Genomic DNA, 15,367 nt, shown 5'->3' with positions numbered 1-15,367 from the left:
CATGAGGATATCAGTAGGGGAGGGGGAAGGGAAGGTAAATACTTTTTGCCCTCACTTTCCCATTCAGGGAATACTAAAATCGACATCTTTTGGATACAAGTAGACTTTCTGAGAAAGATGATATACAATCCCTGCTAATTTTGGAAATCCAGATTTATATCAGTTACCTATTTAAATTGTTCTAGAACTTCTTCTTTCATTATTCCTTACTGCAAATGCCAGAAAAATCTGACAGAATTCAGCCACCTTAACTTTTGTATAAGTTTTATTAGTAGGGAGAAAAAAAATATTAATTAAGGCTGACTTTGGAGAAGATCTGAATCCTAAGCAACCCCAGTTGAAGAATATCTAAATGATAAATTTCCTCCCAGTACAAAAAAAGTAAAAAGGCTTGCACTGGCCAGGGTCATGTATTTCAAGTTTCTGTCTTCAAGCCTCTCTACTGTCTGGACTTGGACATACTTTCCTTGGGATAACTTTTTCTCGAGTTTCAACCAACACCTTTATGATCATTCAGCATTAGTAGCTCCTGGATGACTCTAAGTGTTCTCCTACTGTTACTTTGCCACCTGAAACTTTCCATTTCTCAAATGTCACTATATCCCAAATGTTAATCATGAACTATGACAGACTCAGAATCTCCTTTTTTTCCCCACATATTGATCTCCTGCTCAGCATCACTGCACCCATTGCTCAATATTGTTTATGTGTTTGCTCTCCTGTATAGCTCCTTAGAACAGCACACCTCAGTGTCTGCAGCAGAGCCTTTGTTTTCTCACTGCAGTCCCTGCTCCTCATAATCCCTACTGCTGAGTGCCACTGCATCTGCTGCTTTCTTTTTCTGGATGTGTGTCCTCTCCTAATTTCTTGCCTTTTTTTTTTTTTTTTTTTTTTTTTTTTTTTTTTTTTTTTTTTTTTTTGATGGCAGCACCACCTCCAACAGCACTAATTTAGCACAGGAGAAACTAATAAACCCACAAATATCCCAGGCTTCTCCCTGTGTCTTATTCCTTGCTGGCTTACCATGCTAGTAAAGGCCTGTCTCACCAATCAGAGCATGGAGCTCAGACTCCAGAAGAATGGCCACAATATTTCTGCACCATTTTTACATGATGCACATTTTCTTAGCTCTCCTATGAAAGAAGTTTCCTTCTTACAGCCTTTTCAAGCACTGAAGAGATACAGATTAGGTATGTCAAATAATTTTGGAATAAAAATTCCTTGCCCCTGAGAATTACACAAAAGAAAATACTGTTAAATGCATTAAAAAACAAAATCTTCGCTTCTCCAGTGTCCAAAATGTTAATTCTTTCCATTTACTTCATGTTTTCTAACATCTTCAGACATTCTTACTCATTTATTATTGCTTCTCAGAATGTATTTACATTAGAAATCTACTTTATTACAACCATTTATTCCTACATATGACTCTGGTATGAAAAACATGCTAGAGAATAAATTGAAGAATGACAGGCAACTTGTGATGGACTATTTGGCCAGAATTGTGTTAGTGAAAACCCATTAAAAATCTCTATTCAATAAGAAAAAATAATTTTCTGTCCTGTCATTATAACAAGTGATAAGAGTCTTTGAAAAGGCAATGTAGATCGATGTACCTATAAAATATAAATTATGCCATATGCTCAGATTAATTACTAAACCATAAAAATAAACAGATTGTCATTTTGAAAGAACAGCTTCTATGCAAGTGATGAAATTCTGTATTTGACAAACAAAGTATTTAAGCAGACAAATATAAGAACTGAGGCTCAGTAATTATGTGATTTGCAATTTAGTGCTTTTATCATCTGTTTAAAAAGAAACAAAACATCTGAGCAAATATCCCATAGTTTTAAAATTACTGCATATACAGTTGGCTTATTCAGTGATGAGATTTAGACATGTTTTGTATTGGTGTGTAGACTAAGGTGAGAGATAATAATGCTGAAGTGTCTGCAGCTAATGAAAACATAACACCTTCTATTGGGTGGCATAGCTCACAGCAAAAAAGCAATATATCACTGTCCTGAAAATGACCAGCAGGAATAGGAAAATGAGCTATTGCTAATTAAACCTTTTATGTAAAAACATGATTGCTAATCAAACCTTTATTACCCCACACTGTCACATTCTTTCTTCTTCATTTACATTTCATCCTGCAATCCTTGAAGTATCAGCTTTATAATTGTTTTATAGGTTGTGTTTTTTTGACATGTGAAAGGATTAACTGGTGACAATGATTATTTAGAGAAGATACCTAAAATAAAAAAGTGACCATAGATGAAAAAAGAATGGTACAATTAAACTACATCTGGTCATTCTGACAGCTAATTAAAAGTCATATTTAAGTTACTAGCAAAACATAAGGTGCTTCCTCAAGCTGAAATTTCATCAGCCTTGTGACATCTGAAAACCACATTTATTAAAAGAAAAAAAAAAGTGTTATTCAATAATGATCACAATATAAGAAGAATTCATTAAAGAAAGGAATTATGCCCTTAGATTTTAATTATTTAGTTGCTATGAAATTTGCTATATAACCTTCTTATAAACTGAATATGAAGATAAATATTACCCTAACCAAATAGTTGATTAAAAGCCAACAAAATAGCTTTTTCAAAAATTCTAGGCTAGCATATAAGAATACTACATTTCTACTAATGGAGTACCACATAACTATTCTATTTTTAATTTAAATAGTTATAATTATTGCAATATTTGTACAATAAAGTGAAAAAGAACATAAGATATTTAAAAGAGAAAAGCATTCATCTCCTAACATGTAGGAAAAGATCAACTGAACTTATTATTTTTGTCAAAGAAATAAAAAAAATCAAAGCAAGCACTGACAATTTCAATACTCTAAATGTAAATTAAAATACTTCAGACAAAAGGCTTGAAGGCAAGTGATTCTCCCACCAAGGGATGATTTTCACTTGTCTCCAGGTGTAACATTATGTGCACTGATGGGCTGATCAACAGAACAGAACTTCTCCCCAGCTGTAATCAGGAGTGATTGATGGTTGGGACAAAAAAGTTGATTATCATGACAAGTCTGCTGATGCAGAGAAAATAGGCTATGCTGGGGAAAGGATAAAACCTGTTCAGAGACTACCTTATAAAATCTCCTTTCTACAGAATAAAAAGAAACATTTATACCCATCAAAAATTGCTAACATAAATTAATTCAGTACATTTGCTATGCATTTGGATCTAAAGTTATCCCACCATTACACAATGACACCTATCTAAATACCAAACAGACGAAATCCTTGTATTTTTAAAATCACACTTTGAGATCAGCTCAGACAATTATATATATGAATGTACCTGTATGGTCTACCAGTAGACCATTACCTCAGTTTAAATACAAGATTTGAATTCATAATTCAGATTTTAAAGTCCATGGGGGAGTTCAGTGTAAGTGCCATATTAAATTTTTTGCTGAAAAGAAGTCAGCCCCTTTTAACCATTTAAAACCTTGAAAGACTTCACTTTCAAGTGAGCTAAAAAAAAAAAAAGAAAATGCACAAGTGTAGGCAATACACCCTCAAAAGTGTAGTTCAAATACGTGCTTTTCTCTTCCAATACAAAGCTTTTAAAAGGACGTATTGGGTTGCACTTCCACTCCTTCAGAGGCTCCCAGCTGTTAGCTGTGATGTAAGTAAGCACAGAGAATAGCAATATCTCCTGAGACTGTAAGACACATGAGAGGAGTGATAAAAGAGCTCAGGAACTGAAGAAGTCAGGCCTGGAGATTGTGAAGTGGAATTTGTTTACATCAGGGGTGGCTGTCTTTAATAGCAATCCTTTCAAAAGGAAACATTATATTTGCTCCAAGAAGAGGCTGCATGGATACAGTGGGGAACAATATATTACAGGAACCTAAGGGAGTGCAAATTTACTGACCAAAAAGAAAAAAATAAAAGTGTCTAGAGTCTGTGTAACATTACTTGGAAGGATTTCATGGGTGTTGGAAGAGAGTATCATTAACCAAAACCAAGTAAAAGCACTACTTTACTCTTAATGCATTTCTAGAAAAAATTATTGGGGCAGGGTGATAAAAAAATGCTATTTGCTACACAGTTTCTTCACTTACTCTTTCTGTAACCCAGACTGGCATAAATTCCTGTCTGTGTGTTTTTGGTTCCTTTTTATGTCCTTATCAGTGCCTGAGAAAGCAAACTAGGAGTCACTGCCTGGTAACTGGAAGAGACAAGGTTTTGCCACTTTTACAGTGAAATCTGTTATCTTCACCCACTATTAATAATCCAGAATCTCAGATTCTCTACTGTATGAATTCTTATTTTCAAAACTAAATGTGAAAGTAAGAACTTAAAACAGACCAAAAAAATGCTAGATGAAGATTGCACAACAAAGAGATGAAAATTTTTTCTTTCCTTTGAAGTGAGGACTTGCTTATAGAAAGTGGTTTCTGTAAAGACTCCCCAGCACATTTATTCTTAAATTTCAATTGCTTGTTAGAGTTGACTGACTTTGCACTTTAACTGAAGAAGCTGACAGGGAAAAAACTACCTCAAACACAAGTAAGTGTAGGGTAAAAAGTGAAGAGATTTCTCTCCCTGCAGCTTAAACAGGCAGATTTTTCCATGAATGTCACAATACAGAACTGGAAGAGAGGCTTCCTTTCCCCTCTTTTATATTACCTTTTTCCTTGTCTATACCAATTCACTCATGCATCAAATGGTATTTTTCAATGTACAGTTTAAAAAATGCTAAGTATTCTTTCCCACAATTCCAGCCAAAAACTTCAAAGAAGCTCTGGTTAGCCTCTACCTGCCCAACTTTAGCATTTGAATTTTATTCACATATTCCTCCACCCTCCACCAGGCACAAAATCTTTCTGACTCAACTGTAACCCAATGAATGTAATTACAGGACCAAATCCATTAAAACAACTGGAAACACGTCTCTAATTTGCTTGGAAATCATCTCAGTGAATAACAGATAATCCACTGAAAGCAGATTTTGGAAGATGTAGGATCTGTTAGACCTTTTAAGACTGCATGCTGCCTCCCAGTATAATGTTTTCTGATACACTCATATATTAATTTAATCATTTCTGAGAGAAAGGAAATTTCTGACAGAAACACACAAAGATGTGGAGGGAGGTTGCTTTTAATTCAGACTTTCTTATAAACTGCTATCACCACTGATAGCAGTGGTGCCTTTCCTTCAGCTCTTTGCAGTTGAGATCCACACCCACCTAAAGCTAAAAGTCAGCCCCAAAAGGGCAAATACTGCAACCATTCTCTCCAGTGCCACAAGCGGAAACCTTTTAAACTAATTTGTCTTCATATTCCACAGTCAGGATACTGGTCATTAATCTTTTTCAATTTATAAACAGGACTATCAGAGAGAGCAATTGCCTATTCACGTATCATTTCTGGCAAACTCTAGTAATTTAAAAGAGATGTCAAACCTTCTGCACAATTGACTTGTTTTATCAAAATAAGTGAAAGCTTTGAAAATGAAATAACCTAATAGGATGAGCAGAGGTAGGAAGCAAGAGCTGCCAAATGAAAATAAAAAAAAAGTTTAAGTTTGACATAATCTAGATCCTACACAGCAACACCTGATGATCAGCTGAATGTTTCAATTTCTCCAGGATCATGTTCTGATATTCAGCTAACAGATATTACACAATTCTCTTCTACCCTGCTTGTTCATGTAGCTGAAACATTAGATTTTCCTTTCTCCTGGATATACAGAGTAGTTTAGATAAGAAAAGACCTTTAAGATTTTTGAGTCCAACTCTTAACCCAGCATTGCCATGTCCCCAAGCACAACTTTTACCCATCTTTGCCTTGAAGGATGGTGACCTAACCACTTCCCTTGGGAGCCTGTTCCAGTGCTTCATTTAGACACCCCCTCTTCTACTACCACTGCTGAGTGTGGCTAGAGAGTGACTTTTGAGAGGAGAGTGTAAGTCTTGTAACATGAACACAGTGGGCACCAAGGTGCTCCATCTCTCCCCATCAGCAACTGCCTAAGAAAACAGCTGACATCAAGAATGTCCTTTTTAAAGTTCAGTCACTTAAAACCTTCTCCTTTCCTACTGCCTTCCTGACCCCAGGCAATGTCCCTGTGGGCCTGACACCCTCAGGCTGCTCCATTTCTAGGACAGCACAGATTTTCTAGACAAAACAGGTTACTTTCATTAAAAAGAGAGAAGGACAAGGACCATCAAGAGTTTGTGCAGTGAGTTTATCTAGCAAACTCCACATCTTGCACATCACACAGAGACCTCTCACAGCAGTTACTGAGGGTCACTCAGAATATTTGGATTGCTGCCAATGCTTAACAGGCAAAGAAATAGTCACAAACTTATGATTATCAGTCAGAGGACTCAGTTCATCACCAAAAGTACTCTGGAGTTCAACCATCAAAAGTACTTCAAAGCTAAAATAGGTACTCTGTCAGATATGAATAATTTCTACTTCTAGGTTATATATATTTATAAAACTACTGCATAGAAAGTGAAAATTATGGGAAAAGTACTTTATACAACAAAAGGAAATGATATATACTTTCTATTTAAGCATTTTAGAAATGCTTTAACAAACTGGAGGTTATGCGAAAATTTATTACTACTCTTAAATCCAGATTATTCTGGATTTCATAACCTATAAATTATTTATTTCCTACATGAAAAAGGCTATATATAAGCAAATAAGGATTATTTTCTTTCAAAATAAATAATGAAAATGAAAATAAATAAAAAAAAAGGTTTGAATGCTCTAATATGGGAAAGAGCAGAGTTGCACAGGATCTGACTGCAACTCATATTACAATCTTTAAAACTGTGGTCAAGGAAAGAGGAGGTAATGCTTCTAAAATATACAGACCAAGCCTATAAAAACAGACTCTATTGAATATCATACTGGGCAGAGGATATACCAGGTTGTTTTCAAAATTTTTCATTCAAGCAATGTAAATGCATAGGATTCAATGCTATTTGATTAGACTATTGGAATGCCAAAAAATCAAGTAATTCAATACTTTGTTAGCAATTCTTTACTGTTTTTATGCTGTATTGATGCAAATGCCAAATTTCCCAGAGAAATCTGCACACTAATCATTTTCTGTGATTACTTTCTACTTTTTACAGTGAATACCACAGACCAATACCTCTGGAAAAATATCTTTTTTTGAGTGCATTTCCATTCTGACTCATATTCTGATCTCAAATAAACAGCATGTGCAATTCTGTAACTGGATTCAGTATTTGTTTCTCCTTACTTTAACTCCATAGTACAGGAAAGATGGTGCATTATTAGAAAGATGCAGCATATATACAGAGAGACAGTTAAAGAAATATATAAATTATATATATATTCATGAATAAATTCAATCTGGATGAACTTTCATGCTTGTTCAGGTTCAACTGCTGTAATAATACCCTTAGATAGTAATATTGATTTTAAAGGGATGCTGAGCATCTGTAAATATTTGCACAAAATGATTTTTCTTAAAGAAGTCATATAACACAGGCACACTAATTTGGAATGACAAAAAATAGAATACCCCAAGATAATAAATCAATTAATCAACCAATCAATCAATCAATCAATAAAAGTGCTTGATGACTAATAATACCTGCCAAAAGTGACTTTGCTTAAAAAAGATGAGAACTACAATTCAAACAGAAATTATTTGGTTTATACCAAACCAGGATTCCAAATCTCTAGCTTAATTACAAATCTGAAACCCATAATTGGAAGTACAACAAAACATGCAAAGAATAAGACCCTGTGGTTATAGCCACAAACAGAACAGATATTGAGGCAAATAGCACTGATTGCTTCAAATAACATTTAAGCATATCTCTGCAAATTCACCAGCAACAGATTTGAAATCAGAAGGGTGAAATGCTAAATAACTTCTAGTATTTAACTGCACCAGGCTTTCCTGGTTCCTAATAGACCAATATTTTAAAGCTTCCCTCTCTTTGCAAGAGAGAGGCTGCAGGCCAGGTTTGATTCTCATTGGGCATGGATGAAGAAATCTCTATTATATCTTCCAGACTACTGAGAAATATCTGTAAATTAGTCAAACAAGATGTCATATAATCCCCCTTTCAGGTGTGGGATTACATCCACCATCTCCTGCCCAGCCTCAGAAACAGTGCCTAATTTGTGAATACTCTCTGCCAACAGACACCCCTCTACTCTCCCTACATTTCCTTCCAGAACTTCACTATCATTACAGTGAAAATTGTTTCACAAAGCAGTCCAACAAAAAAGTTCTTAAATCAAATAAATCTGAAGAATTAGTCACATTTATTTATCCATCAAAGCCAAGGAAAACAAAGATCAATTGGTCACTCGACTCTTAAGTCCTTTTCAGATATGGAAAGCTAACTGTATTTTCCTGGTCTTTTTTGCTGTACATCTATCCAGTTCTTTCTGCTCTCCTTAGCTGAGTGAATGTTTTTCATGTCTTGTCATACTAGTGGATGTGTTCTAAATTCTGCAACTAATGATGCTTTCATTGGAGTGTGATGACCACTGTAATAAATAACTCTTCATCTGAGGCACTGCCAATTTCAACTCAGAGAATCAAAATAGTTTGAGTTGAAAGGGACCTTTTAAAGATCATCTAGTTTAGCATCTCTGCAAGAAGCAGGGATATCTTGAACTAGACCAGGTTGCTCAGAGGTCAGTTTGACTTGACTTTGGATATTTCCAGGGTTGGGGCATCCACCAGTTAGGGAAACTCGTTCCAGTGTTCTTTCGCCCAATCTAATTGACCCTCCTTCAGTTTAAAGCCATTATCTCTTGTCCAAAAGTATGCTCCCATCTTTCTTCTAGTTTCTGAAAGGCCACAGTGATCTGTTCTGCATTCCCTCCTCCAGGCTGAACAACTCCACCTCTGTCAGCTTTCCCTCACAGGAGAGAAGTTCAAGGCCAATGACCATCCTGGTGTCCCTCCTCTGGACGTGCTCCAACAGTTCCATGTGTTTCCTGTGCTGAGGGTCCCAGTGCTGGAGGCAGTGCTCAAGGTGGGGTCTCACAAGAGAGGAGCAGAGGAGAATCCCCTCCCTTGACCTGCTGCCCACACAGCTTTGGATGCAGCCCAAGATTTGTTTGGCACTTTGGGCTGCAGGTGCATATATTGGGTCATGCCCAGCCTCTCATCCACAAGAACCCCCACTCCTTTTTGGTGGGGCTGCTCTTGAATATTTGCTGTGGAATACTTACTTACTGATAAACCTCATATTTGGGGGGAAAAAATGTCATATATAGGATTAGGTGGATGAGTTTTTGTTTTATTTTTTCTGCATTAACAATCATATTTGGATTATAATTAAATTATGCCATTAAACTAGACATCTACTCATTTTGGTACTTGTGCATTTACTTTTTCCAGTCTAAGCACAATAGTTTATACTTTTATTTACTGCACTTGTCAGAATTCCAGACTTTTTTCTCCAGCTAGAGATAATTTTGGACCAAGATCTGGAACTTACCATGATCCATCAAGAGGCTGCCACCCTTCATCTAGATGTCATGCACAAAACTGGCATATGTACATTCTATTCTGTCAGACACGTTGCTAATGAAAAATTAGAGTAGCAGTAAGCATGGAAGAGACTCTTGCAGATCCTGACTTGTTGTGACCTGCTGTTTTGACAGGAAACCATCAGCAGCTACTCTAGCTGCAGTTCATTCTGTTGTACAACCAACTTTTAATAATATCACCTGGACCACATTCCCCTACTTACTTGACAGGACTGTCACATAGGACTGTATGAACTCCTGTTAAAGCCAAAATATGTCACATCTATTTATTCCCTATTATCTATTAGGCCAATTACCCTGTCATAGGACAAAATTAGATTCATTTGACATGATATGTTCTTGACAAATTGATGTTGACTGTTTATTACCACCTTATTATACCCTAGGCCCTTACAAGCTGATACATTAATCTTTTGTTCTGGATATCAAGCATAGCCTAAATAGGACATTAGTCCTCTGGTCCTGCTTCTTTCCCCACAAAAGTTAGAACCACAGTGAAACTCTGCAGAGTTATATTGCATCCTTATCCTCAAAAAAATCCTTCACTGTTGTTTAAATGGAAGACCACCTAATGAATCCTGACAAATTCATACAGTGAATCAATATATCAATTTGGTGATACCTTTGTTTATAGAGATGTAGAAAAGTAAGGTAGAAAACCAACAAATAAGGACTGATGAGCATCCCTGATTTGCAGGGAAATATTACTACTGTTGCTATTTAAGTCAAACAATAATTTCTGGCTCATATAATTGGAAATATTTTTAAAATGCATCGTAATGGAATTCAAGTCCTGTGAACACATCAGAATGCTGCCCAACCTTTCTTTAAATGCAAACTGGGTCATCACTCAGCCATCTCATTAAATGAGAGGGAAGAAAAAGGTAATCCCTTTGCAAAAAATTGACCTTGTTTACAGATACTGGTAACTATATATAACTTCATCAAATAATCTCATGGGCAAAGGAAGATCAAATAGTCAAGGCAGGAAAATTCAGTTAGTGCTTTTTTGCTTTTTTTCCAGGCCATAAGCAGAAAATTTACTCCTACAGCTACCTATAGGCACCTGAATTATCCTACTGAAGTCGGCTGAACTACATTTTACAGATATTTTACATCTTAGAGATACAGATTTAATGTTTGCTACAAAGCAAGCATTTACTGCAGTAGCTCTCAGCAGCTGCCAGCATCTAAGTGGCAACATAGGCACTTGCAGCTAAGCATATATTTAAATGTTTCACCCTAGATTTAATGCACAATATGAGCCTAAATGATATATCTAGATTTCTCTGAAAAAAAAAAAAAAATGCTTGAAATGGACTCCACAAAACCTACCTCTGCTGTTCTAATGTTTTTGCTCAGCATGGAGAGGCTTTGGTTATTTGCACATTCCTCCCTTCCCTTATGTGAGATTTATTTTAAAAAGAGATACTGAACACACAGCTGTCATGAAGATTTATGAATAACTCCTTTACAAAGAAGCTAAATGATTTTAGACTATTGTACTGCCTTTTCTCATCTTTTTAAAACGTGATTTTGATACCATGTAGCCAGAAAAAAAAAAAAAAAAAAAAAAAAAAGCTCTGCTGTTCTTAAAGAAATCTCTATCCAAAGGGAGAAAATTGTGTATTCTATGCAAAAAAGAAAAATCCCACAGACCAGTTTTATTGTAAACATTTTCATAATATTGTTGTGTAGCAGGCAAATGGAATTTCTATTCATTACTCTCTGATAAAACCTATCTCCTGCATCTAAAAATAGAGACATATTGGTTGAATAGACACAAAGCCTTGGTTCCTAGACAGAAAAGTCATTTATTGTTGGTATAGATTTAAATTGTGTTCAACAAAATATGATGAAAATGAAAGGCAGGAATATTGAGTAAATGAAAACTTTTTCATAACAGGAGAAAGAATTACAAAGTGTGTGCTTGCATTCATACTAGAGTTATCAAAAAATGATAGCTAACGGCTCTTTTTCATCAAAGCATTTTGAATCCCGGTATTAAATCTTTAGTTTGCCACATTTTTTGCCTCAAACACAGGTGGGGCATTTCAAAATTACCTAAGCAATGGAGGAAAGAGCTCTGCCTATTCCCCTCACACTGCAGAAAAACATTTCTAAGCTGCAGTGGAGCTCTGACTACAGATTATTTCTTGAACACCTCAGCAGAGCACTTTGTGATTTTCAGCAGTAATAACTATAAGCACTGGAATGAGAAGACACCATCATAAAGATATCCACAAATTGCTTCTGTGTGGTAGTGAAAAGGGGGAGAGCTATCATTCCAGGTTAATCAATGGGTGGATTTTGGATCGTAATCTCTCCATCAATCAACACTGTGGTTGCCTTAAAACTTAGATGGATAGTAAAAGTGGAAAATGAAACATTCTCATCAAGAAGGTCTCCCCATTCTGCAGAGATAATGTTGATCTATTAGAGAGAGAGGAGCATTAAAACAACCTTCTGAACAGTGCTGGCTATTTGAGTTCAAGCCTCTAACACCTGGAGGTGTGAAGGGACAGATAAATATCAGCTAGTCTTCCAAGAGTTTTCTGTGAACAGCTTAAATTAATTGATGTCATCTGAAACCAGTTTTTTGGACACTGTAGGTGGTTCTGAAAACCACCTCTGCCTCTTCCCTCTCTCTTTTTTAGAATCCTTTCTAAGAGTAGCAGAAAAGGAGCAGTTTGGGATCAGAGTAGTCAACTGGGTAAAAAGTACCTGTGTCCACTGATACTTTGTTTCTGGGTAGAAGGATTTTTACTTCAAACATTATATTCTGGAAAATGTCAAGATCTTCTCAGCTGGAAAATTTTCCACTCCACATATCAATCCAAGTCGTGTAACTGCAAATGACTAAGTAACTTTACTGATATGTTCATCTTGTCTTTTGTCTAGATCTATGTGCAGACAAAAAAATGGAACATCCTCTTTGAAAGGAGATGTTTCACTCTGGTATATAACACTGAAGTATTTGATCTCTCAGCTATATACTGTGTTCAGTGTGATATGCTTTTTCCTGAGACAAAGCTGAAAAAGCTGAAAATTTTGAGTGATAAATTGGGCTGCTTGGTTGGTAAGATCCACTGTGGCCCAGAAGTCTTCATCATCCCCTCCTCATGAATGACTGAGTATCCACAATCCTAATTTTGGCATCTAAATGGAAGAGCCTCATTTGACCCTTCTATTTTTATCTCTGGGGGACATGACAGTTCCAGAGAGAGTATTGCCCTTCCTTGCACCACTCTTTGAGAATTATGTCAGTGTTATAAGAGAAGGTGTCCATTCAGTAAAAGAATTAAATAACCTGGAGTCATCAGTTAAATTAAATATGTGATGCTGACTGGTCCAGAAATTGTGACTGAGATATTTTTGAAATTATTATCAAGGGATAAAAAGCTGAGGGGAATGAAAAGAGCTGCAATGTTTTCACTCCCAGGTGAGAAATCCCTAAAATTAGGCTTCAAGGTTCAATTTAAGTTTTTGACAAGCTCATGGCTTTGATAAATAATCAATAAACTAAAAAAAGTATAAACTGTATATAAATAGCTGTCTTTAAAGAGTCAAAAGTACACAAGAATTATTTCACTTCTTCCTATGTCTGGAATTAGGATGGAACCTCGTGGACACTTTTGGGTTTGACCTCATTCTAAGTTAAAATATTATATTACTTACAGAAGTAACTTCCATATTTAAATTATACAGTGAATTAAAGACAGGGGAAGATTAGCTCCCATTAGCAATGCCCATGTGAAGAAACTTCCTGAAGAGCCTAGAACAGCAGAAAAAAATACACTGTACTATGTGAGGTTTGGTCTGTGTACACAGTGATTCTGAGAAGGAAATAGAAGAGCTAAAACCTAAGAGGCTTTTCTGTGACACAACAGGTATTACATGGCCAGGAGCAGCACAGCACAGCTCCCTTGGGTAACTGTGGGAGACAAGTTTCCTCAGTGTATTAGAGACCATCTCCAGCCCAGCTTGTTCTGTTTCCCTGCTGGAGAAGTGAGAGGATGCAAGGTGTGAGCCAGCTGAAGGCAAGCATGACCAGGACTGGTAGAAGAATTAGGATCCAGCAAATATACCAGTGTTATCAGCAGTAATGGATCAGTCAGTTTTTCCTGTTTACACTCAGTGCAGCACAACCAAAGCTGATGAGCTTACAGGGATATACTGGCAGGGAAAATCTGGCTGGGTGTATAAACACCACCAAGCCATTGTGTTCATTTGAAACATCCCACAGCCTTTTCATCTGCTGAGTGACAAACTGAAATCACAACATTTCATTCAGGTTCAATTTCTGAAAATTATGGCACATCCTAGAGGATAAGTACATATTTCTAATCTGATACAAAATGATCGACTTACATCAGAATTGAATCTCAGCTGGCAAATGTTGCATGATATGATTTGCTTTCTTCGATGAGGAAGAGGAACTCCAAACGTGTGATTTATTACAGCTTTTTGAATTGGGTCCATCTGTGAAGAGAGCAGAAGAAACATAAAAAGCTTTTGCTGTTCCACTGTGTGCTATGTTATCTAAAAATCTCAAAACAGGTTCTGCATCATGCCACACCATAATCTACAGAAAAACACTATTTTTCTTTGAAAATTATTTATGAAGTTATACAAAGAGATTATGCAGAAAGAAACAAAGAAAACTGTCATTAACCTTCTTGAAACACACATCTTTAGTTCAATTTTATATGCACTGATCTCCCTTTACTGAAGAAAGGTATAAGTTGTAAATGCTGAACAGATTTCCCCCTCCAAACACCAATTTGTGATTTTTACATCAGAGAAAAACTAGTTCAATAAATAAAACAATAATGTTTTAAATAAAATTAATAAGAAAAGGATTAATGAAAATGTGAAAGAATTATATGTACATATAATTTCAGAATAGAACACAATACCCCAATATTATCAAATAATAATAATATCTCATGAACCAATAAATGAATCTTTTCCTTGAAACAACATCTACACAACTTACAAAAGATACAAATCCTCCAAAGATCATTTTCACAATCATTTGGAGGAAATAATTTTGGATCAACTTTGCTTAAAGGATGAATTTGGTCTATATTCTAAGCTAACTTACCAGAACACTGATCTGATATTGTCTGCAAGTCAGGGTCTCAACTAAAAAAAAATGTACCATTTTGGCAGAAAACTTCAAGAAAACTAATTTAAGGAATATTTTACTTGGAGGATGGAAATTGCTTTCCCCAAATTAATTGAACAAAATGCTTCCTATTTCTTTTTTCACGCAAAAAAATATTACATATACTTTAAAAGTCTGGTAATAATTTTGCAACAACGTGGTTAATCCACTGATATTTTTTTATTTTAAAATTGTTTTTAAAAAAATCACATATTTGACTAATTCTGATAACCAGTATTCACTGAGCATAATCATTGTATGTCATGAAAAAGACAGCATCTTTCTCCATTCCCACGTCTCAGTGATTCACTATTTTCTACTCTGTTGGCAAAGGGTTATTTGATAAATAAAGAACCAGAGCTTCTCCTTAGAGTAATCAATTATTCATGAAAGCTGTAATGGTAGAAAGTCATGGCCTCTATTGCAGTGAATCCAGAACAGATCACTACAGAATTTTTGCATCACTTGATAGCTGTTCAGTGTCAAATATGAAATAAGTCTTTAAATTAATTCCTGTTGAAAAGAAAATAAGATTGGTTAAAAAAAAAATAAATTTAAACACACAAACACACAGGAAACCCCCCAAACAAACGAAGGAAGACAGCAGAGCTTTACAGGACAGCAGAACTGCCTGGAAAAATTCTCAGTTTGA

At 35.7% G+C, this 15,367-nt stretch overlaps 1 protein-coding gene across 2 annotated transcripts in view; it reads right to left on the bottom strand.

The window, feature by feature from the left end:
- ZNF385D (zinc finger protein 385D) overlaps positions 1-15,367 on the bottom strand; it is a 405,970-nt gene that overhangs the window by 80,921 nt on the left and 309,682 nt on the right. For both annotated transcript variants that reach the window (XM_056484767.1, XM_056484768.1), the window contains one exon: positions 13,917-14,027. In XM_056484767.1, coding sequence (XP_056340742.1) covers positions 13,917-14,027 — 111 coding nt within the window. The remainder of the gene's footprint in view (positions 1-13,916; positions 14,028-15,367) is intronic.

This window comes from Oenanthe melanoleuca, chromosome 2, assembly GCF_029582105.1.
Source record: "Oenanthe melanoleuca isolate GR-GAL-2019-014 chromosome 2, OMel1.0, whole genome shotgun sequence".
Taxonomy (NCBI): domain Eukaryota; kingdom Metazoa; phylum Chordata; class Aves; order Passeriformes; family Muscicapidae; genus Oenanthe; species Oenanthe melanoleuca.
The sequence above is the reverse complement of the archived record's forward strand: the minus strand, read 5'-3'. Positions and strand labels throughout refer to the sequence as shown.